The sequence below is a fragment of the Macrotis lagotis genome, chromosome X (genome assembly GCF_037893015.1).
Source record: "Macrotis lagotis isolate mMagLag1 chromosome X, bilby.v1.9.chrom.fasta, whole genome shotgun sequence".
In the NCBI taxonomy this organism is placed as follows: Eukaryota; Metazoa; Chordata; class Mammalia; order Peramelemorphia; family Peramelidae; genus Macrotis; species Macrotis lagotis.
Genome location: NC_133666.1, coordinates 618,823,316 through 618,849,935, shown reverse-complemented (window position 1 = coordinate 618,849,935; position 26,620 = coordinate 618,823,316). Strand labels below are relative to the sequence as shown.

At 39.2% G+C, this 26,620-nt stretch overlaps 1 protein-coding gene across 3 annotated transcripts in view; it reads right to left on the bottom strand.

Annotated features, from left to right (window-relative positions):
• The window catches only part of LOC141496892 (gasdermin-D-like), a 35,380-nt gene extending 12,836 nt beyond the window's left edge, over window positions 1-22,544 (bottom strand). The window contains exons 1-9 of one of the 3 annotated variants that reach the window (XM_074199469.1): window positions 22,475-22,544; window positions 21,762-21,921; window positions 19,423-19,643; window positions 18,651-18,837; window positions 15,042-15,210; window positions 14,134-14,236; window positions 11,684-11,731; window positions 10,687-10,716; window positions 8,536-8,714 (exon numbers count right to left, since the gene is read on the bottom strand). In XM_074199469.1, the coding sequence (XP_074055570.1) occupies window positions 8,536-8,714; window positions 10,687-10,716; window positions 11,684-11,731; window positions 14,134-14,236; window positions 15,042-15,210; window positions 18,651-18,837; window positions 19,423-19,639 (933 nt within the window). In that variant the 5' untranslated portion in view covers window positions 19,640-19,643; window positions 21,762-21,921; window positions 22,475-22,544. The remainder of the gene's footprint in view (window positions 1-8,535; window positions 8,715-10,686; window positions 10,717-11,683; window positions 11,732-14,133; window positions 14,237-15,041; window positions 15,211-18,650; window positions 18,838-19,422; window positions 19,644-21,761; window positions 21,922-22,474) is intronic. The other 2 variants (XM_074199470.1, XM_074199468.1) reach the window with 2 other exon arrangements.
• Between the last annotated feature and the right edge of the window lie 4,076 nt (window positions 22,545-26,620).

Below are 26,620 nucleotides of genomic sequence, written 5' to 3'. Positions count from 1 at the left end.
TATTGTGTCACAGGTTCAGAGGCTGCCTTGAGTGCACAATCATCTGTAAGTAGAAGATCATGCACCAACACTCTCTCCACTTGGATCTTAGCTTGTAGCCTTTTCAAATTGCAAAACTTACATCAGTATGGCACCTGAGTTTAATACCATGTTCATCTTCAATAAAGGCATTTGATAACATGGCTTAAAATATCTTGCTAAAAAGCATAGAAGCCGGGACACAGCCTTGTTTTATTCCATTTGCAACTAGGGAATCATAAGAGTATTGTCCATTATCCAGAACCTTAGCAAGCATGCCATCATGAAATTAACATATAATATTGGTGAACTTCTGTGGGTAACTAAATTTTGGCATAACTTTCCATGAACCATAAAGGCTTACACTACAAGACCTTGGTCATATCTTCAAACATTGCATATAGACCTCTGTTCCGCTCCTGGAATTTTTCTTGGAGTTGTTGAGCACCAAATATATTGTTCCCTCAACCCTTTCTGAAGTTACACAGGATATCAGGTAGGTGACCATATTCCAGGAGGAGGATTGGCCTATTAAACAAGACTTCAGCAGAATTTTACCAACAATGCCTAAAAGAGAAATACCCCTGTGATTGTCACAAGAAATTATATTCCCTTTACCTTCATAGAGATGGACAATGGAAGCATCCTTGAATTCCTGATGGATAACCTCTTCATGCCATATAAAATCTCAGCTGAAATAGAATCAGTACTAGGTGCTTTGCCACAGAAAAGGAGTCTAATGATATTCCAAACCTCCTATTCAATTGGAACTTCAGCTAGGGGTAGATTGACTTCAACTTGAGGTAAATGATCAATGCCTTCTGCATTGATTGGTGATGGTCTGTTAAGAACACTATGGAAGTGTTCAAACCATCTTTCCAGGATCAAATCCTTATCACTAATCAATGTGGTGCTACCAGCAGTGAATACTTGATCTTAGCACAATATGCCTTTGGCCTTCAGAATATTATAAAACACTGAATTTCACCTGCCTTCTTACTGAGCAGGAAACGGCATCTCTTTAAGCTTCACTTGTATTTTACTTTTGATGGAATTAAATGCTGCCTTCTTTAGAAATGGATGAACTATCCTGCTGGTAAATCCTGTGGAGTTTTTCTTTTTCATTTAGCAGCTTTTACATTTCCCCATCACTTTCATCAATTCAGCCTTGATGTTTGCAAGTGCTCTGACCTGATGAACATAGCAGTGCTATGTATCAAATCTCTGAAAGCTGTCCATTTCTTTTTTGCTCCACTGTTATCAACCATGTCCTCAAAGTTAACCCTCCTAGTTAACAACAAACTGTTCTGCCCAGATAACCACTCTAATTTCTTGACATTAATTCTTCTGAGTCATTTTGTCTTGGGGCTGATACTTCAGTTGAACGTGAATATTTAGCTTGGAGAGGATAAGGAGTCTGTGATCAGTTGAGCACTCTGTGCCACACATTGTCTTCCTCACTCTCACATCCTGTCTAATTCTTCTCCTTAAAATCACATAGTCTATTAGATGCTAATGTTTGCTGAAAGGGTGCATTCAGAAAGTGTTATTGCATTTAGGTAAATGAAAGATAGTGTTTGTGATGAGAAAGTCAGGCACAAGTCTTCAGAAATAGGTGACCACTGCTGTTGCTCTTTCCAACTCCATTCCTCCCAAGTACTTCCTGCCTTGTCTGGCAGTCTGAGTTTACTCTAGCATTAAAGTCATCTAAAATTATAAACTTCCTCACACCAGGAAATGTAATGAACCTTAAAAGGGTTGCTGGGTTGGGGGGTTGGGGGGTGGGGAGCCAAAATCTCTGAGTAAAGACAGGACTTCCTGAACTCTCCCTTGAATTACTCCAAATATTTTAAAATAATTACTCAACAAATTCTAAAGTATAAAAACACCCCAAAAGACTGAATAAAATAATTTTCAGCCCAAGACAACTTGGGCAGGAAAGGTCTGAAGCACTGGGGTGAGAGAAGCATAGTACAGGGGTATGGGGGACCAGGAAGACAATTACTTTGGTTCCAGGGAAGATCAAAATATACATTCAGAAGATGACAAAGGTCAAGTTTCTGTATCCAAAGTCTCCATGAAAAATGGGAGTTCAGCCCAGGCTATGGCAGAGCTCCAAGATTTTAAAAAATCAAGTAAAGGAGATAAAGGAAAAATTGGGAAGAAAAATTAGATCAATGCAGCAAAAACATGAAAACCAAGTCAGAAGCCAAGTTAAGGAGATACAAAAAATGCCAAAGAAAACGACATGTTATAAACTAGTTTAGGTCAAATGGAAAAAGAAATCCAAAAGTTAATGGGGAGAAGAATACCTTAAAAAGCAGAATTGGCCAGATGGAAAAGGAGATAAGAAAGCTCTCTGAAGAAAACAACTCCTTCAGAAATAGAATGGAGCTAAAGGAAGCTAATGACTTTGTTAGGAATCAAGAAAGAATGAAAGAATGAATGAAAAGAATAAAAAGTGAAAAATTACAAGAAAATGTGAAATAGCTCATTGGAAAAACAACTTACCTGGAGAAGAGATACAGAAGAGACAACTTAAATGTTATTGGGCTACTTGAAAGTCATGATAAGGAAAAGAGTCTTGACTTCATTTTTAAAGAATTCCTAAAGGAAAATTTGCCCTGATATCCTAGAAGTAGAGGGTTAAATAGAAATTGAGAGAATCCACCAATCTCCACCTGAAAGTGATCCAAAAAAAAGAATCCCCAAGAATATTATAGCCAAATTTCAAAATTCACAAATCAAAGAGAAAATATTACAAGCAGCCAGAAAGAAACAATTCAAATATCGTGGAGCTTTAATCAGGATTACATAGGACTTAACAGCATCCACGTTAAGAGCTAATAGGGCTTGGAATATAACATTCCAGAAGGCAAAAGAGCTCGAATTATAACCAAGAATCAACTGCCCAGCAAAATTGAATGTCCTCTTCCAGGGGAGAAGATGGATATTCAATGAAATAGGGGACTTTCAAACATTCCTGTTGAAATGGCCAGAGCTGAACAGAAAGTTTGATCTCCAAGTACAGGACTAAGGTGAAGCATAGAGAGGGTGGATGGGAAGGGCAAATTATGAGGAATTTAATGATGTTGAACTGCTTGTATTCCTGTATGGGAAAAAGATACTGATAATATTCATATGAATATACTCATTTAATAGAGTAGTTAGAAGGTGTATATTTAGACAAGGCACAGGAGGGAGCTGAATATGAAAGTATAATATAATATTAAGATGGAGTCAATGGGCAAAAAAGGTAATGTACTGGGAGAAAGGGAAAGGACAGGTAGAATGGGCTAAGATCTTTCATGGAAAAGGGTCAAGAAAAAGCTTTTGCAATAGAGTGGAAGGAGGGAAGGTGAGGGGGAATTAGTAAACCTTTATTCTCATTGGAAATAGCTCAGAGAGGTAAAAACATATACACTCAATAGGGTATAGAAATCTTTTACCCTAGAGGAAAAAGGAAATGAAAGGGATGGGGGAGAGGGGACAGGGGAAGGGGGGGTGTAGGTGTATAGAGAAGGTAGATCATGGGAGAGGATAGTCAGATACAACACACTTTTTTGTTGTTTTTTTTTTTGCAAAATGGTGGAGTTGGGTGGCCTACCCAGGACCACACCACTGTGTGACTATTGGATGTCTGTGGTGAGATGTGGGCTTGGGGCCTCCTGGTCCCAGGACTAGTGCTCTATTCACTGTGCCACTTGACTGTCCCAGAGCATACTTTTGAAGAGGGACAGAGTGAAAGGAGAAAGAAAATATAATAAATGGGAATGGGGAGGAATGGATGGAGGGAATTACAATCAGAAAAAAATATGGCAGTAATTTCTCTGACGGACTTATGATAAATAATGTGATCCACCCCAGAGATAGAACTGATGGTATTTAAACTAGACTGAAAAGCATTTTTTTCTCTTTCACTTTATTTCTCATGAGGATTTTTATTTTGGGGGGGGGATTATGTTTAGTCTTACAACAAGACTAGTTTATTAATGTGTAAATAAATAAAATGTAAATTGGAAAAAATAAAATAAAATACCTTTTAAAAAATTTAAATTTTTTTAAAAAAAAGCAAAATTGGTCAAATGGAAAAGAAGCTACAAAATCCCACTGAAGAAAATAATTCAGGGGTGGCTAGGTGGCACAGTGGATAAAGCATCAGCCCTGGAGTCAGGAGTACCTGGGTTCAAATTCAGTCTCAGACACTTAATAATTACCTAGCTGTGTGGCCTTGGGCAAGCCACTTAACCCCATTTGCCTTCCAAAAACCTAAAAAACTAATTCAAAAATATAGAATTGAGCAAAGGGAAATTGATGACCTTATGAGAAATCAAGAAACAATAAAACCAGAAAAATGGAAAAACTACAAGAAAATGTGAAATATCTCATTGGAAAAACAATTGACCTGGAAAATAGATCCAGAAGAGATCATTTTAAAATTATTGGACTACCTGAAAGCCATGATCAAAAGAACAACTTAGACATCATCTTTCTAATATTTATTAAAGAAAACTGTGCTGATATTCTAGAAGCAGAGGATAAAAAAGAAACTGAAAGAATCCTTTGAATACCTTCTATAAAAAGAAAACTGCCTGGACTATTATAGCCAAATTTCAGAGTTCCCAGGTCAAGAAGAAAATACTGCAGTCATAAAGAAACAATTAAATTATCATGGAACCATAGTTAGGAAAACACAAGATCTAGCAGCTTCTACATTAAAGGATTATAGGACTTGGAATATGATATTCCAAAAGGCAAAAGAGATGAGATTACAACCAAGAATTAACTACTCAACAATACTGAGCATACTTTATGTCACTCAATGGACATTTTATGGACACCCAATTTAACAGAACACTTTCAAACTTCTCTCTGGAAAAACTAGAGCTGAATAGAAAATTTGTTATTCAAATATCAAAGTGAAGCATAAAAAGGTAAACAAGAAAGGCAAATCAAAACAATGATATTGAACTATTTATATTCCTGCATGGAAAGATGATATTAATAGCTCATATGAAATTTCTCACTTATTAGGACAGTTAGAAAGAGCATTTATAGACATGACACACAGGTAGGATTTGAATATGAGGGGATTATATATTAAAAAGATGGAGTTAAGGAGTAAGAGATGAATGTACTGAAATAATGGGAAAGGGGGAGGTAGAATGGGTTAACTTATTTCACATAACAGAGGTAAGAAAAAGTTTTTGCAATGGAGTGGGAGATAGAGGAAGTTGAGGGAGAGTAAAGGAACCTTACTCTCATCAAAATTGGCTAAGAGATGGAATAGCATATACATCCAATTGGGTATAGAAATCTATCTTATCCTAGAGGAAAGTAGGAGAGAAAGGGAATGGGAGAAAGTAGGGTAGGTGATAGAAAGGAGGGAAGATTTGGGAAGGGGTGGTCAAATGCAAAACACTTTTAAGAAAGGACAGGGTGAAAGGAGAGAGAGAGAATAGAATAAATGGGGGTGGGGAAATATGATGGAAGGAAATACAGTTAGCAATAGTAACTGTGGGAAAACAAAAGAAGTTTCTCTGATTTCTCAAGGGGCAGCTAGGTGGCTCAGTGGATAGAGTACTGGCCTTGGAGTCAGGAGTACCTGAATTCAAATCCAGCCTCAGACACTTAATAATTACCTAGCTGTGTGACCTTGGGCAAGTCCCTTACCCACTGCCTTGCAAAAGAAAAACAAACATTAAAAAAAAACAAGACCTCATTTCTCAAACATAGAGAACTGAGTCAAATTTATAAAAAAATAATAGCCATTCCCCAATAGATGAATGATCAAAAGATACAAACAGTTTTCAGATGAGGTTATTAATGGTATCTATGGCCATATTAAAGTTAATGTACTAATTTACTTTGATTGGAGAAATGCAATTTAGAATAATTCTGAGGTATGACCTTATACTTGCTGTATTAACTAATAGGACAGAAAGAGAAAATGACGAATGCTGGAGTGAATGTGGGGAAAATGAGACATTAATGCACTATTGGAGGAGTTAGAAAATGATTCAGCAATTCTGTAAACCAATTTTTTGAAATTATGCCTAAAGGACTACATAAACCATGCCTACCCTCTGTACCTAGCAATACCACTACCAGAACAGATGGAAAACAGGAAGGAAAAAGACCTATATAGGATATGTATATATCTATATCTATCTATATCTATATCTATATATATCTATATATATCTATATCTATCTATATATATATATATATATATATATAGATATATATATATACACACACACATATAATTAGAACATCTCTTTTCTGTTGGCAGGAAACTAGAAATCAGGATGCCCATCAGTTAAGGAATGGCAGATCAAATTGTTATGTGATTATGATGGGATGCTATTCTGTTATAAGAAATTATGAACTACATACTATATACAAAGTAACAGCAACATTATAGGATGATCAGCAATGAATGACTTACCTTTTTCTCAACAATGCTGTTTCCCAAGACAACTCTGAAGGACTTTATAAAGAATATTATTCATCCCCAAAGACAAAGCTAATGGTGTCTGAATACAGATTGAAGCATGCTTTTTTATTTTGCTTTTCACAAGTTTTCTCTTTTTTTTTGGGGGGGGAGACTATGTTCACTTTCACAATATGATTATTATGATTTTAAAAATAGCTGCGCAGACATCCAGAGGCTGCTGAATCCTCCTGCTACTTCCAGTGAAAAGATGACCCTAAGGCCAGGGCTTCCTTCCTGTACTACAATTCCCTGTGTGCAATTGCTTCATCATTTGTCTATTGCCACAGGACTTTTAGATAGGAATGATAAAATGGTATGGGTAATGTCTCTTGATTCCTGCATAAATTGGATTTAAATGAGACAAAGTTGCATGAAGTCATCAACCTCACTCTCTCTTCCAAAGTCATCACAGTCCAGTGGCACGACAGAGTCAAGACAACTGATCATGACTCTAAATGCAATAGATGACCTTGGCATCTTCAAAGTCTAACCAAGCTCTAAGAGCTCCACAATGCCTGCTTCAGCTGCCTTCATGACTGTTGGAACAAATTGTTCTCATCTGCCCATTCCACAAATAGAAGACATATGAAATATGCTTGGGGTAGACATGCCCCTAACTCACTGAAGTGTTTTTGAGATCTCCTTGGTTTACCCTCAATCTGATTTAGTCCATCTACTGAATGGTTTCCTGGAATGTGACCGCTGTGCATGCTACAGCTTCTTGGAACCATAGGTGAGAGTTAGGTGGTTCAAATGGACAGCAAATGTAGAAAGCAGCCCAGAAAAGAGCTCAGTAGATTTCAAATCAGTGGAGACAGTCTTCCTTGAACACACCCTATACCCCATTAAATGAAAGTAAGCTTAAGACAAAGTATTTAGAATTAAACAGTTGAGACTTTGATAATTCAGATAGCCAAAGTTCATCCTCTAAGAAAAAGACACAAGTGATAGGAAGCACTGTGTTCACCTGAAGAAATCAGAGCCAGGAAAGGGGATGAAAGGGGATTCAAGGTCATTTCTGGGAACAGAATGAATCAAAAACCTGAATTCAAGTCCAATTTCAGATACAGTCTATCTGTGCGACCCTAGGCAGATCACTTTATCTTTGTTTACCTAAGTTTTTCTATTTGTAAAATGGAGTTTATAAAGTACCTATTTCCCATTTGTGAGAATCAGAGATCAAAATATCTATGAAGTGCTTTGCACATCTTCCAGTGCCATTGAAATTGGAACTATGACTATAAATGGAGACAAGTGTTTCCTCCATGTTTCCTCCTCCTTATTACAATTTTACTAGCCATCCTTTCTCCTTCCTCCCACAAGATACCAAGCCTATTGAGGTTTGTGGGGCTGGGGGATGTTTTGTAGCTACTGTTCTTATTATGCTATCTTAATTCCTTTGTTTGTGGTAATTGTGTCTACTGGATGATTATGAAGGGTCTGCTGGAAGGAGGAAGGATGATTGATAATTTATGGAATGTAGACTCACAGGGGAACACCCCTAGGGTCTGAGATTGGCAGTTCTTTTCTGGTGAGATGTCTGGGAGAGGTAGGGGTGAGTGTTACATTATAATTAAAGTTAACTTGTCCTAGAAAGATAGATAGATAGATAGATAGATGATAGATAGATGGATGGATGGATGGATGGATAAGGCTTTTTTAAAAAGAAAAGCACAAGAACAGTAGTTCTAAGAGTATACTAAATATTTTACTGATAACAGTCCTATGAGGTTGGTAGTTCAAATATTAACATCCCTTTCATTGTAGAATCATAAAATCTGGGGGGATCCTTGGCATTCATTACCCCAGTTCCCTCATTTGACAGAAGGGGAAACTGAGGCCCTGAGAAGTCTGTTGACTTGTCCAAAGTGGCACAAAGATTAAAAAGTCCAGTCTGACATGATAACTCAAAATTCAGGGTCATTCCCACCCGACTCTTTCCTACTGCCCTCCACTACCCCAGCCCCCATGTCCCAATCCTGTGATTCTCTGTTGCCCTGACTTCCAAATTCTCTCACCGTCTCTTCTAAGTGCAAAAGATCCTGCTCACTCTGGAGGAGCCCCAGGAGAGCCTGAAGCAGAAGCTGCTGTAACTCCCTGTCCAGCATGGTCAGGAGAATGATTTGTTGATCTTCCACCTCAGCATGTAGTTGCTCAAAATCTGTGACCGTGCTGACTGTCCCTGTTTGGTAGACATCTAGAAAAAAAAAGATAGCTAAGGTCAGGATCTCATCCCAACTTTCTTAAGCCTTTCATCCCTAGTCCTTGTCTGGGAAGTCTTTAGCCTCAGTAGTCATCTGGAGTTGGTCCTTGCTTTATCACCTCTTTACCAGATGATCATCCATATTCCCTGCCTAGTTCATGGGGATCCAGGTAGAGGGCTTAGGGACCTGCCTCCATCACAATAAGGAAGAGTAATGAGTCAGATGCCCCATTTCCAAACTCATTCACAGATAAGTTAAGCCTTATTCTGTTCCTTCCTTTCTAAAGAAAAGGGAGTCATGGCTGAAAAGTCTCCCAAAACTCTCCAAAGAAAAAAATATATTGTTTAGTCTATCCATTGATTTGAATAAGATATCAGTGACTTTAGTATAGCTATAGCCATATTTCATTGATAAATCATAATAAGAGTTAACTTTTATTTAGCACTTCACAAGTATTAACAAATACTGTCTCATTTTGGTCCTTACAACAACCTGGAAGGCAGATGTTATTTTTAATCTCTATTTTATAGATGAGGAAACTGAGGTAGACTGCACTTAGGTGGCCTACTCAGGGTAACACAGCTAGGAAATGTCTTAGGCCAGATTAAATTTAGATCTTCTGACTTCAGATCCAGAACTGTCCTCTGTGCTATCTAGTGGCCTGATGCGAATATTCATGCCAATGGGGAATCTGACATCAGACTTACACTTTCTTATCCCATGGTATTGTTGTCCCTATTTTCCAAAATATCTCCCATAGATCCACCCTTATTAAGATGCAGCCCCTAAGATGCCCTTCTGTAGTTACTCTCAGTCTACAAGGGATCCTAGCCCTTTTCTAATTCTGCCTTTCCTGGATGAAGTCTTTTATGAAACTTCTTACTCACAACTCTTACCTGGGCTGGAATCCCCTGGAAAATGCTTTCATCAGTCCTACTCCCCCTCCCAATAGGATTGTGCTCTCTCTCTCTGGCTGAGGGGTGAGGTGTCATGGGGAACGATGATCCCTTTCCTTGATTTCTTATTTTCCCCTCTCATTCAGCTAACTAAGCAGTGCAGAAGAGAGAGCACCAGGTCTGGTGGTAGGAATCCCTAGGTCAAATATACTCTCAGCTATCTACTAGCTATGTGACCTTGGGTAAGTCAGTTTCCTTATGTCAAATGGGGATAAGAATAGCACCTATCTTCCAGAGTTGTTGTGAGGATCAAATGAGATAATTGTAAAACCCATGCTTAGTACAGTGTCTGACCCAGAGTAAATATTATAAAATTTTAGCTACTATCACAGAGCCTTCTATAACCTTTATAGCCAGTTTCCTGGGGGGAAAATCCATACCTGGGCCACAGGCAGGAAGGCCAAGACTGGCAGGTGGCCATTCAAAGAGCAGCTGCCCTGACCCATTCCAGGCCCTTAGATCCCTTGGATCATAGACATCTGAACACAAAGGAAGATTCACTACCCAGACTGAGGAAGCCTCTTGGGCATCATGGGATTGAGTCTTGTCTCCACTCTCAGAGGAAGAGAAGTAAACAAACATTTATATAGTGTTTCTGCTATGTGCTGGGGACTACTGAGTATTTTACAAATATCATCTCATTTGATACTTAGGACATATAGGGTTAGATATACCCTGCCCTTGACAGAGACTGGGACCTCACCAAGGTAAATTCTTTTGAATTCTGAAGTTGATTCACCATTCCAGGGTCACTCCCAGCTTGCAGAAGCTCTGCTTCCACCCTTTACATAACCACAATCCCTAGGAAGGGCCAGGACATAGCCTCCTTGGAGCTGCTATGAGAGACCCATGAGTAGTGTGGCCTTGGCCTTGTCATTACTTCTCAGACTCTCCCTGGTCTGCTCATGGATCCTGCCTCTGAATATTTTGGGCTATTTTTTATCTCTGTGTTTTAGTTGGAAGAGGTGGAGAAGATGGGAACCTGGGGGGTAGAGGGGGAGTCACAAACCTGATTGGGAGTTGACTTCAGATTCTGTTCCTGAAAAAGAAAAGAAATATGTTTCACTCTCCAAAGTCCATCCATCTGCAGAATTCATTAGGAATCATAGCACAGAGGAAACTGAGGTAAAAAGTGTTAAAAGTTATTTGCCCAGGGTCACAGACTTACTAAGTGTCTGATGTCAATTGTAAATTCAGGTCTTCCTGACTCTGGACTCAGCACTGCATCACCTACCTGCCCATATACATCTACATGTGGGAATATTATATTTGCACATGTATGTAGATATACATGTATATACATACAAACATGTGTGCATATATAAACAAAACCTATGCACATAGAGAGAAGGTATAGCAAACACTATTAAATCTATATACTGCATTATAACTTTTGAGACAGTTGTCTTACAAGTATTTTCCTCATTCATAAAAATGGACTGGAGAAGGAAATGGTAAACCATTCTAGTATCTTTGCTGACAGAACCCCAAATGGGATTGCAAAGACCGAAACAACTGAATGATTAACAACAAGACTTTTGGGATACTGAACCCATTTTATTTCCAGTGATTTCATTGATTTATAGAAGAGCCAATGAAGAAACAATCCCTCTTCAAGAGCAGATCCTTAGCAACTCACAGTCAAAGAAATTTGCCTAAGATACTATGAAAATAAGTGTTTTGACCAGGGACACACAACCTGTATTTGAACATAGTCCTAAATTTGGAGACTAGCTCTCTCACTACTATATTAACTGACTAGTTTTTATTCTTTCTCTGTTCTATTTCATCCATCCTACATAAAGGGAAAGGATACTTAGCTCTCTTTCTAGCTCACCTAAGTACAACCCTTGAATTAAAACCCTTGAATTAAAACCAGAGAAGGTAGCTTTCTCAATTCATAAACTAAGGGTCATCTTGAGCTTCTTGGACAATGGTTCATTGGATGGACTGTCAAAGGTTCAGTGGACCCAGGGACAAGTTAATTAATCAAGCCTATTACCCACCTTCAGGTGGGAAGGTTTTCTGGTTCTTGTTTGGAAGTAGAAGAACAGCTAGATAAAGTAAAAAAAAATAATATTAAAATGATAAAATTATTCAGTGCAGTTGCAGCTTTAAGGGAAAAGGTATAGGGCTCCATTATCAGAGGGACTATAAATCAGTGTAGCCATCTGACTCTATTCCATAAAACCAATCATACTCTTTGCCTTAATAATTTCACTGCTAGGATCATTAGTGTTGGTATAGAAATTTAGAGATCAACTACTTCAACCCCCTCATTGTACCAATTGGTAACTGAGGCCAAGCTTTATCTTAAGGCTAATGTTACCTTGGGGTTTTTCAGGACCCAGGATTTTATTAGAGTGGCATTCATGTTATAATCCTGGCCCACAACCTAGGTGACCAACCTTTTCTTGATGAGGAGCTTCCAAATTTAATTAGGTTCTCAAGTGATAGACATACCTCCCACACTCAAAGCTTTTTTAGGTCAGAATGAGCTGTCAAGAACCTTCACTGAGAATGCAGGGTTGCCACAACACACTGATGTCACATCAGAGTAAGACTTAGATGGAGGAAGGTTATAATTAAAATGGAAAATAAAAGACTAGTCTTTACAAAAATACAGTTGCTTCACAAAAAAAAAAAATGTACATGTCCGATAACTGAATTAAAGAAAAATGTAAAGCTGCTAGTTCAAATTGTGCCTGAGCAGGAATTTAAGGTCTCCTAGTGGTCATTTAGCCTTTGCTTGAATACCTTGAATGATGGAAAGTTCACCACTTCATGATTCAGTCTGTGACAGACAGGAAGATTTTTCTTCTGTAATAAAATACTTTTTATCTACTCCTATGTAATTTCTACCTATTGCCTCAAGGGAGATTGTGAGGGGATGGAATAAATTGTGCCATGATAAAGTGCTCACTTATAGGTAAGTAAGAAATGTCAAATATGAAGAATAAAAACAAATGTGGAAAGAGGGGAAGAAAGAAAAGGGGGGAAATAAGCATTTATTAAGCTCCAACTATGTTACAGGTCCTGTGTTAGCAATTATATCCCTTTTAATCCTCAAGAACCCTGTCAAGTAGATACTATTATCTCCATTTTACAGGTGAGAAAACTGAGGTCAACAGATTAAGTGATTTGCTAAGGTCATGTGTAAATTGTTACTTAGATGGTCACAATTTGAGTCTGAGGCTGGATTTAAACTCAAAAAGATACAGAGCAAAGAGAGAGCAAATCACAAACACAAAATCTGAAAGATAAAAGGGATCTCAATGACTATCCAGCTTAAACCATACCTGAAAGGGTTAGAACACATGAACACATTAGAGTAGTCTGTAAATTATTTCCTATTTCTCCTTTATATAGCTTGCTTGATATATAATTGTTTGCATGTTTTATTCTTTGAGGGCAGAAACTGTCTTTTGCTCAACTGACCCATAGTAGGTGTTTAATAAAAGTCTATTGATCAAATATGAATATGAAGACTGGCATCCTCAAAAACTTTACAAGGACAGGAAAGAGATTGAAGGGTGTATCTATAAGAAATAAATTGCTGGGAAGACATTTCACTTGTTTCTACTTTTTATAAAAATATAAATGAAGTGGGCTTAAATTTCATTTAGAATTTTCTTCTTCACATGTTGTCTCCTGAAATAATGCTATGGGAAGTTCTCACTGAGAAATGTGAATCTGGAAGTGATAGCAGTTGAACAGACACTTAATTAAACTGGTTTGACTATAAATTGTTCAATCAATAAAAGTTTATCAAGTGCTTTCAATGTACCAGACCCTGGCTAAGCACAAGAGGAAGCTAGAAAGGCTTTGAGTAGAGGTCTAAGTCCATTGCCTAAGGGCCAGCCTAGATCATTACAGAGAAACTCACCCCCTAGCTGGCCACAGCAGGGATAGATTTTTGGTCAGGACAGGTCTTGGAGACCATGGACTCAGAAGGTGTGACTAGCATCTGTCACAGGTGACAAACACTTCAAGGAGATGGAAAACTTTTGAACTTTACGGATAATAGTTTCTATTTCTGTAATTGGTATGACGTTTATGGTAATTCAGGAAAAAGAACGATGACTAGAAGGAAAGAAGGAAAAGCAAAAAGAATGCCTATTTTCTGGTGCCCTGCAAGCCTCTCCTGTCCCCTCTCCTGGGTAATTGGAAAACTTGGTGAAGAGATTACTCTCCTTTTCCCATCCCTTTGCTAAAGCCCAGAAATTAGCCCTCCAACCTAAGACTTTATGTGGTGCAAAGAGGAATGGGGCCCATCACTGCACACATCATCTGCCAAGTCAGATGGGTAAACACCAGGTGAAATATGATAGTCTTGCCCCCCTGCCCCCTTCCCCACCTCCCTCAGTCCTTTGCTGGAGGAGGTTGGTGTGTGGAGAATTTTTCCCCATCCTCTTTTCCCCATTCCCCCCACCCCAGTCCTTCTGATCCAACTTACTCCAATGGTCCTGGATAATCAACTGGGCAACTTGGAAAGCTAGTATAGTGCCCTCAGGGACAGTCACTGTCTTCACTGTGTTTAAATGACTTTGACCTTCACCCTGGGGAGACAAGGAAAGAAGGAAGGAGTCACAGATCCAAAACTGGATGGGGCTTAGAGGTCAGCTCATCCAGACCTTTCTCCTCAGGAAATCCCATTTGAGAGTGATGAAGAGACTTGTCCAAGGTCACACAGTTGGAATCTAGACTCTGGTCTTTTGACTAAATCCAGGGCCCCAAAACTGCTGGCTTACAGCCCCGATCTAAAGATTAGGGAGTATAGGAGAAGGAGGAGAAATTGGGATGGAGTCTGGGGAGGCGTCAGTTCCCAGTGCTGGGCAATGGGGAGAGAGAGGAATGAGAAGAAATAGAGGCTCTGAGGTACAATCTGAATTGGATCTTACTCTTAGTAAATTGTAGGTGTCCTCTAAATCATTTTCTCATAGCTTTTCTATCAAAGACTGGCTCCCCATTAATGTTTGTGTGTGTGTGTGTGTGTGTGTGTGTGTGTGTGTGTGTGGTTTGACTTTCTCATGAAAGGAGTCTTGGGAAGAATCATTAAATGTAAAGGAGCTTCTTGGGAGTCATAAGAAAGGGAATGAAGCAGTTTACTGACTTGCCAGATTACATCCCAAACCCTAAGTAAAATATCTTGGATTAGTTGTTTGTGGGATGACTGAGAGATGATTAAATCACTAACCCCAGTACTTGTTATTTTTAATTGATATGTACCAAACAGGGGGCAGAAAATGTATACAGACTTTCAGAGTCTTCAGGCCTAGAGCAGGTCTCTACCTGCCTGCTAGGAGTCTCCGTGGTTATGGAGAGGTAAGGCTAGAAGGTTATAGCCGAAGTATGAGGTCTAACCTGGAAATATGGGGCCAAAGGAAAGCTGATTTTCCCAGCACCTTCCCTGTTTCTGGACTTCTTTAGAATTGCCTCTTTCTGCGTCTTCAAGGCTTCTGTCACAACATAAAGGTTCTTTCCCTGTTTCCGAAGCTGTTGAATGATTGAGGGCTCTGGCTTCTTCAATTTCCTGTAGGAGAGGATGAGGGAATACAGCAGGTAAGGCATTTGTGATTCCCTCTCCCATCCCTCTCAGTTATGCCTTTTCTCAAGGTCATCTCCAGGGAACAGCATAGTTGGATTTCACCATTCTTGTGCCTTAGGGGAGTTTGTATGGAGTTCAGTGGTGCTTTGGACTCAGAGGATAGTTTGTGTCAGTGTTTGGAAGGTCTAATGCTGTGAACAGAATCAAAAGGATCTCTGTCTACCATAAAGTCAAACACATTTTAGGAGGAATATCAATGAAGAAGAGTTATCCAAAAAGGAGCTACTAAGAGGATAGTGAGTTTGAAAAAAAAAACAAATAAGTTGGATAGGAATAGAAGGAACTGGGTTTCTTTGGTCTCAAGGTGAGAGAGTGTATAGAGAACGTAATGTTCCTTGACTTAAAATATATGAAAGCACCAAACAAAGGAGTGCTATAAAGAGGACTCCTTAATCAGACAGAGCCTGACTACATTCCCCGCTCCCCCCAAATCCCATGCCTTCTCAAAACTAACTATCCTGTGGCCTTTCCACTGTTCCCTCTTGAGTCTTCTGCATTTTATCTGCACTAACTCCAAGCCTATTTCTCTTGGTAATCTCTCTGGCTTCTTGCCAGCTAGGGGGTGAGTTTCTCTGTAATGATCTAGGCTGGCCCTTAGACAATGGACTTAGACCTCTACTCAAAGCCTTTCTAGCTTCCTCTTGTGCTTAGCCAGGGTCTGGTACATTGAAAGCACTTGATAAACTTTTATTGATTGAACAATTTATAGTCAAACCAGTTTAATTAAGTGTCTGTTCAACTGCTATCACTTCCAGATTCACATTTCTCAGTGAGAACTTCCCATAGCATTATTTCAGGAGACAACATGTGAAGAAGAAAATTCTAAATGAAATTTAAGCCCACTTCATTTATATTTTTATAAAAAGTAGAAACAAGTGAAATGTCTTCCCAGCAATTTATTTCTTATAGATACACCCTTCAATCTCTTTCCTGTCCTTGTAAAGTTTTTGAGGATGCCAGTCTTCATATTCATATTTGATCAATAGACTTTTATTAAACACCTACTATGGGTCAGTTGAGCAAAAGACAGTTTCTGCTCTCAAAGAATAAAACATGCAAACAATTATATATCAAGCAAGCTATATAAAGGAGAAATAGGAAAAGTTCCCAAAGCAACTTGGGATATCTTCCTCCAATTCCCCATCTATGTCTGCTGAAGTCTGTTCTCATTTAAAGACCCAAACACCACAAGGTGAAGCCTTTCCTGCATCAGCAGAATAGAATATTTCCCTCCTCAAAATCCTCCTAACACTTTATCAGAGAATCTTAGATTCAGATCTGGAAGGGACCTTAGAGGTCCTCTAGTTCAACTTCCTTATTTTACAGATTAGGAAACTGAGGTTCAAAAAAGTTATGTGACTCCTCCAAACTCCAGTAGTCAGAGAAAGAAGATTGAAACTCTGGTGCTCTGATTGCAAAGCCAGCACCTTTCCAACATGAATATGAATACAATAAGAGGTACAATGTGATATGTACAAGAGAAAAAATGTACTTGAAAAGTTTTTTAAAAAGATTTTTTATTGATATCTTTCGCTTTTATATCATCTAGATTTCCTTCCTATATTCTTCCTCCTCCTCTTTCCAGATAATAATCAATTATAATAAAGATTTTTTTTACAAAGAGAAAGAAAAGAAAAAAATTCAGCAAGTTCAATCAACAATTTTAAGAAAATCTGACCTTATATGCAAGCTTTCACACCTTTGGTTCTCCATCTCTGCAAAGTACCAAGGAAGATTTACTTCTTTGAAGGCAAGTTTGTTTCTTATAATTTCACTATATATAATTGTATTTATTTTATGATTTTTTCCATTTACAGGATTGTAGTTATCATTTTTAGAGCAAGTTGATGGTACAATGGGCAGAATGCCAGGTCTAAATTCAATATGGCCTCTGACATTTACTAGTTATATGACCCTGAGCAAGTCATTGAACTTGTATTACTCAATTTCCTCATCTGTAAAATGAACTGCCAAAGGAAAAACTACTTCAGTATCTTTGCTAAGAAAGCTGTGATTTGGTTCAGTCTTTCTGGAAAATAATTTAGAATGATGCTAAAATATTCATCTCTGACCTAGAGGTCCCACTACTAGGCATGTATGCCCCAAGGAAGTTAAAGAAAGAAGTTCATAATCATACTTGCTCTTTTTTATGGTAGCCCATACTGGAAACAAAGTAAATGCCTAAACAAATTATGGCACCTGAATGTATGAGTATAAAAAATGAAGAATTTAAAAGCTACAGAAAAACATGGGAAGATCTTTATGAACTTAGGCAAAATAAAATGAGCTTAAGCAAAGGAAAGAATATATACAATGGTTACAAGGGTGCAAATTAGATCAAAAATAAAATTTAATATTGAATAATTAGAATGGCAGTTTGTCCTTGAGGAATTAAAGGTAAGGAAATGAGACTTTCTCCCTTTCTTATCAAGGAGGACAACTATAACTTTGAAACATTATATATAGAGATAGATTCAATAGCTACATTGGCTAGTTTTGCTGGCTCATTTTCTCCCTTTATTTTATATTCTTTGTCACGAAGAATGGATTTCTACCTGGGAAAAGACATTTAGTTATGGAAGTGACTGTTTTCTATTCCAGAATTGTCCTTCTTCACTCTCTTAACCTGTTAGCAATTAAATCTTATCACAAATGTCCCTTCCTCCAATAAACCATTCCAGATCTCATTCTATTGGGAGTAGCCTCCTTCCTTGGATCTTACTTTATATGTTCCTAGTACAATTTCATAATACTGTAAGGGCATCTAGGTGGCACAGTGGATAAAGAACAGGCCTAGAACAGGCCTTGGAGTCAGAAGAACCTGAGTTCAAATCCAGCCTCAGTCATTTTGACACTTACTGTGTGACCTTGGGCAAATCACTTAACCCTGAATGCCTTGAAACCAGAGCCTTCTCCAGTTGTCTTGATTCATATCTGGTCATTGGACCCAGATGGCTCTGGAGGAAAAAGTGAAGCTGGTAACTTAGCAAAGCACCCCCTCATTCAAATACAATTCATGTGCTTGTCATGGCATCATCTCCTTGATTTCATGGTCTTCTTCAAGAATGATAGACAAACAAAAATAATACAATATTGTGAATTATCGTTTCAATGTATTGTTCTCATCTTCCACTAGTCTAAGAGGGGTTAAGGACAGGGTCTTAATCATGCCTCAGATAATACAGTACATTTGTGGTTGTTAAGATGAAATAAAATCAACCCCCACAGAAGGAAAATTCTGATAGTATATTTTTCTGGGGTTGCCCTAGGACACTTTCCCTTGCTCCCACTTCCTCCTTCACCTTCTTCCATGACCCAAAGCAAAATCATTAGCATTCTCAGTTCTTCTTGTCTATTCCTCTCACCTTTCCTTTTGTAAGCAGTCCCAGATGGTAGGGGACACGGTGAGAGACTTGACCTCGAGGATAGTTCCATTTGACACTGAAGTCTGTCCTGAAATCATCACCTGGCCAGAGGCAGTCGGCTCCAGATTGCCAGAAGCCTGCCCATCCACTTCATCAGTAAAGTGGAATGGTCCATGCTGGGTCACTTCTGGGGAGGAGAAAGGCCAATCCTTAGCTAAACTGAGCATTAAACCTGATTGTGCAGCAGGGACCTACATGGAACAAAGTAAAAGCATCTGGGACCCCAACTTTGTGTATAATTCCCCAATCATAATGATTTACAGTTATATAGCACTTTAAGATTTGCAAGGTGCTTCCTGCACAAACAGTATGTGAAATAAGGAATACAAATATGAACATTCCCATTTTACAGGTGAGGAAACAGAGGCTCAGAGTAGGTAAGTCACTTATCTGAGGTCAAATTTCAGAACAGGTAAGTTATCTCTCCTCAGTCACATATCAAGTAACCTCAAGAACAAGAGCTCAAACCCAAGTGTCTCACTTGTTCCATGGCTCTTCAGTGCCTCCCCAGTTCACCCCAACCTCTATTTAGGTGACCAGAGAGAATATTCTGGACATCCCTGATATAGGATGCCAAGGGCCCATGTAGTAGTCTAGCCAAGTCTGCTGAGCCCATTTGACTTTCAAAGCCCATATCTCAGTAATTAGCTCCTTCTCTTGTCAACTAGCCCTAGCAACACCCACCCTAACCCCACTCTCCCAGGGATGGTACCTGGTTCTGGGGAGCTTGGATCCAGAATGTCCTTGAGAGTTAAATTGAGAGAAACATACTCCGACCTGAGAAAAGAGAAAATCTTGGTCTTCTCCCGGACCAGGTAGTAAGGACTGAACTGGGTGGAGCTCATGGGCTTGTCCACAGGGATCAGCTCCCAATTTTTACTCAGCTCTTGGACCACATTCTTGGCAGCTGACTCAAATGCAGATGGCATGGTTCTTAGGAAGCACAAGGGAAAAGAGAGGGGACAGAAGTTAGTCTCTCTCACTCTTCTTTCCTGAAGGGATGGAATAGTCAGTTTAATGCTTAGCAGGTAAGGCATCAGACTTAGCAAGTCAGTCAAACCATTTATTATGCTGCTGTGTTCCAGATACTATGCTAAGCTCTAGTCATACAAAAAAGATAAAAGTCCCTGTCCTTGAAGAATTCCCAATCTAATGGAAGAGATAATATGCAAGCAATTATGTTCTATCTATCTGTCTGTCTGTCTGTCTATCTACCTATCTATCTGATAATGTGGAAATAATCAATAGAAAGAGAGGCTACTAGAAGAAAGAGAGATCAGGAAAATCTTTCTAAAAAGATTTGAATTCAAACCTGAGAAGTCAAGATATGGAGATGAAAAAGGGGAGCATTCCAGAAACTGACCTGAGCATCATAGAGTACAGGTCAGGAAGTAAAATAAAGGAAAAGAGAAAGATAGAAAGGAGCTAGATTATGAAGGACTGCCCCTGGAAGTAGTAGGGAGACACTGGAGTTTGCTGAGTAAAGGGGAGATGTGGTTGAATCTGCTTGATATGAATGTTAGCTTTCCTCAGCATCATTATCAAGATTATTCTTCCTTCCTCAACCACAGCTGGGAAAAAACTTTCTGTAGTTGTTGCCTCTACTTCACTTTTTATTCTTTAACCCTTTGCAGTCTGTCATTTGTCCTCCTCCAAACTGAACCTTTACTCTTTAAGGTTACCAACAATCACTTAATTTGCTAACTCTGATGACTTTCTCAGTTCTCCTCTTTCCTGAATACTCTGCAGTTTCCCCCTCTCTCCTCCCCACATTCTGTGTGTTCTCTGCTCTTTCAGATTTCATGGCACTACAAGGACTAGCTATATAACATTTATATAGCTCATACTTTGCAAGACACTGTGCTAGGTTCTTTCAAATTACAATCTCATTTGATCCTTATAATTATTCCAGGAGGTAGGTGCTATTATTTCTACTTCAACTCAGAAGTCAGGGGTGAAGTGAACTTGCCAAAGGTCACACAGCCACTAAATATCTCATGTCTAATTTGAACTCAGAACATCCATATTTCAGTTCTATCCACTGTGCTACTTAAATTTATTTATAAATGCCAAATTAAGAATCTTTGGGACAAATGATATTTCAGGGTCAGGTGGAGTTTTGTAAAGGAAGGATTAGGTCAGAATATGTTTTTAAAGAAAGCTGGGAAGTAGCAAGCTGATGAGGAAAAAATCATGAGAGAATAAACAATGGGCAAGGACTGGGAGAGAAAGGAAGAGAACTAAATAGCCTTGGTAAGGAAAAGAAACCTGAGAAGTCAGAGACTGGGACAAATCCCTGAAGAACTGAGATCCCTATACTATAAAGCCTGAGGTTCAGAAGGCAAATTGAAAGTTCTGGATTATTGTTCTCTTGGGGGACTAAATGAATGACACATTTGGGGTATCCTAGGACTAGTGCCAATCAAAATGTCTGTGCCTTAAACACAAGGCTTACAGCAATAGATTTTAGTTTGGGGAGGTTTCATCTTGGACTCTGCATTAGGGGCCCTAATTTTAAATACCACGTAATCTCTAGGCCAACAGAGTGGGTTCAGGCACCATGGTCTCTTGGGTATTAATGTCTGGGAGATGCAACTAGGGGATTCTGGCTGCCCCCAAGAGACAAGTTTGGAGGAAGGCTACACCTAACATTTTCCTCTTTGGGGTAAAGGGCTGGTCTGGGAAAGGAAGTCCAGTCCCATTGCTACAACAGATAGCAGGGTTGGAGAAGGAACAGGTTATGGTGTAGTCTTGGAAAACAGTTCTCTGTAAAGTCCTAGGGTCAAGGTAAGAGTTAGGGAAACTGGTGATGTTGCCTCTTTTCTCTCAGAGTAGTTTTAACTAGGGAATCCCACCAACCTAGCAGTTCAGGTTTTTTAGATCTCCTGCCTCACCTAAGAAGGGGAGGCAGAGGGAGCAGGGAATGGAGAAGTCAACCCCTTACTTGTGTAGGCTATAAGCCCCCTAGCCCGTTCTTCCCCAGACTTTTTCCTAAGATGCCTTCCTTCCAGACCCCCTCTCCTCCCAGTTTTGCTCCCTGGGGCAGCTTACCTTAGCAGCTGGGTCCTATCTGTGAATAGCTCTGTGCATTTGCGATGGGGCTTCTGTCTCTCCCTCCCTAAGGTCTTTGTTTCACAGAGATATTCTGGGAGCTGTTCTCCTGCTCAACCAAAACTGAATCTACTTGGCTTCTCCACTCATGTTCCCTATTCTTACCCCATTTCCAGGAGAGAAGAAAATCAGACATAAATGTGAGAACTGTTGTTTTCGGTCTTCAGTCCTGTCTTGCCCTGTCTGACTGATATTTGGTAGGGGACTAGAAAAGGTATAGGGGAGAATCACCAGGCAGGCAGTCAAAACCACCCACTTCCTCTAATGGACCCCTTCCCTTTCCTCTTATTTCTCCTTCCTCCCTCCTCCCCCTGAGTTCCACATTTGACCACAAAGGTAAAAAGCAAGGAAAGAAATCTTTCACTTATTATTTATTTCTTGAATATCTACTGCATATAAAGTTTTGCTCTAGGTACCATTCCTTTAGGAAGTAAGGGTGAAGAAATCCCTGCGCACACTAAGGACAGAAGCACATGTGGCTGAACCAAAGATTTCCTGCCTTGTCAGCAACTGAAACAAAGTTGAATTTTCTCCTAATGTTGTTTCATTCTTCTTCCTCAGGAGACCCTAGACAAACTGAACTAACTTCTGTCCTTGAAATACAACCTTATGTAATGCCCTAAACATTCAGCAAACATCAGTTTGATGCTGACCTAGTCACCATTTGATGTGGAGCACAGAGCCAGCTCTGGGGAGATAACAAAGACATTCCCTCTCCTAGAGCTGGGCTGGGAAAGATATCCATGTTGCTATAGTGACCAGTGTTGCATAAGAAGGACAAAATAAAGGACTAGGTCATGTCTGTAGCCAGGGGAAGGTCACTACCCAGATCAAAGTGCCAAGGAGAGGATATTTGAGTTGAACTTTTAATAGGAATTCACCATAGGAAAATGGAGAGAGAGATACGGGGAGTAAAGGGAAGAAGGCATAGAAGCATTGGGGGTCCTGAGTTTGGGGAAGTTATAGAAACAAATGGGAGAGAGAGGGGCAACTAGGTGGCACAGTGAATAGAGCACCGGCCCTGGAATCAGGAGTACCTGAGTTCAAATTCAGCCTCAAGACACTTAATAATTACCTAGCTGTGGGGCCTTGGGCAAGCCACTTAATCCCATTGCCTTGCAAAAAAATAAAAATAAAATAAATGGGAGAGAGAGTTTGTCAAATAATATATCACAATGATAGAGGAACCTAAGATCTGTTGCCAGCTAAGAACCTTTACAACATGACAGATGGTTATCTTACAGCCCCTTCTAAATCTGAGATACAGTGCGTTTTTCCATTTCAAAATTTTTCTTGTAATAAAAGTAAGTCATTCAATAGGCATTAATGAATGCTTATTATATGAGCCATTGTGTTAAGCACTGGTGTTTAGGCTTCCACATTATAAAAAGGGTATAGAGAGCATTAGTTCTCAACCCTTCTTTAGAATTACACCTTCCCTGAATACTGTGAACATTTCATACCTTTACCAGTCCAACCATATACACCCATCTATTCTTCATGTTCTCTTCACCTCTTTTAGGAAATGGTCTTTTCCTACACTCTCCCATCATAGAATTTCCAAATATTCCAGCATTTTTACAGACCACAGGGTCACAACTTTCAATTATACTAAAACAAGGGCCATTTCATCTTCTGAGTGTGTGTGATAAAAATCCACTTAAAAAATATAGAGACTCCTCTGAGCAAAAGGAAAGCTTATTTTGGCTTTTCTCAAGAAAAGGGCATACTCCAAGTCTCACAAAGGTAGTGAAGATCAAGGAGCCGCCCCAAGGTGACAGTCAAGCAAGATTATATGGCCTAGCACAATTCCCCACTCCCTAATCCCCTCTCCTCCAACCTGACTGGTTAAGGTTTTCAGAGTTACAATCTACCCAGCAACAAAGAGAAGAATAAAAGATTTTCAAAGAATATTACCTCACCACCCAGATGGAGAGTGTATCAGAAGAAGCTTTCTAATGACCTTCTGTTAAATGAATTAATGTCTGAGTATGCAAGGTCTTCTAAGGAACTCTACTATCTTCTTAGTTTAGTACTTATCAAACAAGAGAAGGCAGACTACTGTTCTCACAGTCTATTATCAAACAGTTGGCTAACTAAGACTGCAAGGTCTCTTCTCTGGAAGAGATTATTTCCCTCCCTAACAGATTCAATGCAAGATCTTTCTGGAAATAGGCCACTTTTTCACTCCAAGCAGAATCAGGAAGGTGTCTGACTGAGAATACAAGGTTTCTCTCCCTCTTCTAAGAATAGTCTAAGAGTAATAGTCTGTCTTTGTTTTAATGATTTTTTTAACCCTGAGAGGACTTCACTAGGAATGTTAACTCTTAAGAGGGAATATTACACTCATGGGTATCACCAGAAGCTAACATGGGGTTGGGAAGAGTAAGAAGACCTAGTTTTGAGTCCTACTGTTTTGCTATCTGGAAAATTCTTGGAACATATTATGAAAGTGATGGTTAGTGAATATCCAGAAAAAGAAGCAATAAACACAAGAGCCATCGTGGTTTCATAAAGAACAGGTCATTCCAGATTCACTTCATTTTCTTTTTGAACAGGGTTACTAGGCTGGTAGATTAGAGAACAGAATAGGGATATTTAACTTAGACATTGGAGAAGCAGTCCATCAACAAGCAGATGTTAGTGTTTACTATTGTACCAAGCATAATTCATTAGGCAAAATCTGTATTTTTTTAGGGACCACATGGAATAATATATCCTTGTTTTTGTTTGTTATTCCCCAGTCATTTCAGTAGTACCCAATTTTTTAACAACCTTGGAAATGAACCTGAAGGATAATTCAAATTCTTTGAAGGGAAATTCAAGGAGAAAGGCTTTGAAATAAGGTGATGGGGGAGGGGAGGGGTGGCAGTGATGGGACTTGTAAGAATAAAGGAAGTTATGAGATATAAGTATAAATTTTTGAAAAATCCAGTAATTCAGTTTTACTGAAATGCAGAGATTAATGTGAGGTAATGTAACTTAGGGGACTGGACATGTTTACTATTACTCAAACATAACACTCTTATCATACAGTTTTGTCTCACTTAACTGTCTGTTCCTCTATTCTGAAATGCTCTACCCACCTTATTTATGTCTTCTAACTTTCCCTGCTTTCTTCAAGGTTCAGTTCAAATCTCACCATCTGCAAGAGGTCTTTCCTCTATTCTACCCTTCTTTAATTTCCTCCCTCCATTCCCAGTTTCCATTTAAGGTTACCTTCTGTTTATAATGTGTATGTTGTTCATGTTCATAGTCATTTGTATACTAACTCAGAACATGGTAGACCTTCAGAGCATAGTAGACCCTTAAGAAATGTCAATTGACTGACTAATTGACTGAGATAAATCTAGAAAGTAAATAGCTCAATTCTGGAGGTTCTAAAATATCAGACTGTGGAGTTTATTTTATCCTAGAGACACAATAAAGGATATGTGAGAAAGGAATATATTCCAGTTGTGGGAAACTAATGGTACAAAGATATGGAGATCAGCATCCCTCCCAGTTGAGCCATGGTTCTGCAATCTTTCCCTCAGAAGCCCCAGATCCAATGACCTTGGTCTACCCATCACCAGGAAGTCAAGAAAGTATCCATCCCTATTCCTTTTGCCTTTCCTAAGGTGACAATGACAAGTATTTTAGCCTCTTTCCTTTTACTCTATATCCTCTTTCTTTCCTCTCCCCCCGGGTTCTCTCCAGAGGGAAGGAGTCAGGATGCTCCAAGGGAACTCAGTAGTAGAGAGCTATTTTATAATTTGGCTCTAGGAAATATTTCCTGCCTGGGTTTGACTCTTCTGACCATTTTCCCCTCTTCCTTTCCCTCTAGCCCCCATGACATCTTCTCCCCTGTCCTCTCAGGTTGGTTCTTGTCCTTCTTTATTGAAGAAGACCAAAATGACATCACTATGTTTGAGACAAATTACAGTGTGTCCGATTGTGGCTGATGAGATCAATATGAGTTAGCAATGTTCCACCACAAGTTAGGCACAAAGAGTTCATGTGTTCCTCTGAGCTGCTTCAATTCTGCCTTCCTCATAGAGTGCAGCACCCTTACTGATGAGGACATGCCAAGCTGGGCAGTCCTTTGTCACTGTCTCATATGCTACACAATCAATTCTAAAGTTCTTAAGAGAGACCTTCAGAGTGTCCCGATATTGTTTCTTCTGACTCCCTTTTGAATGCTTGCCCTGGTGAGTCCTCCACAAAATAATCTGTTTGGCAAGTGTACATCTGGCATTCTAAAAATCATCCCAGCCCATCATAGTTGCCCTCTCTGTAGTAATGTTGGCATGTTTGGAAGTTTAATTTGAGAACCAACCTCAGTGTCTGCTATCTTATCATGCTAGGTAATCTTCATAATCTTCTTAAGTCAATTTAAATGGAAGAAATTCAGTTTCCTGACATGATGCTGGTAGATTGTCCAAGTTTCACAGGCATACAGAAATGAGGTCAGCACAACGGCTCTATAGAACTTCAATTTGATAGTTAGTCTAATACCTCTTCTCTTCCATACTTTCTTTCGAAGTCTCTCAAATACTGAGCTAGCTCTAGCCATGAGAGTGTCAAGGTAAGTGTACCTGTCCATAGTACTAAAAACTTCTCCATTTGCTGTAATTGATGGTCCCACATATGGATAGTGTGATGCTGGTTGATGGAAGAACCTGTATTTTCTTAGTATTAATTGTTAGACCAAAATTAGCACAAGCAGCAGAGAATCAATACCACTTTGTTGCATCTCAGCTTCCAAGGTTGCATTGAGTGTACAATCATCTGCAAACAGAAGATCATACACCAACACT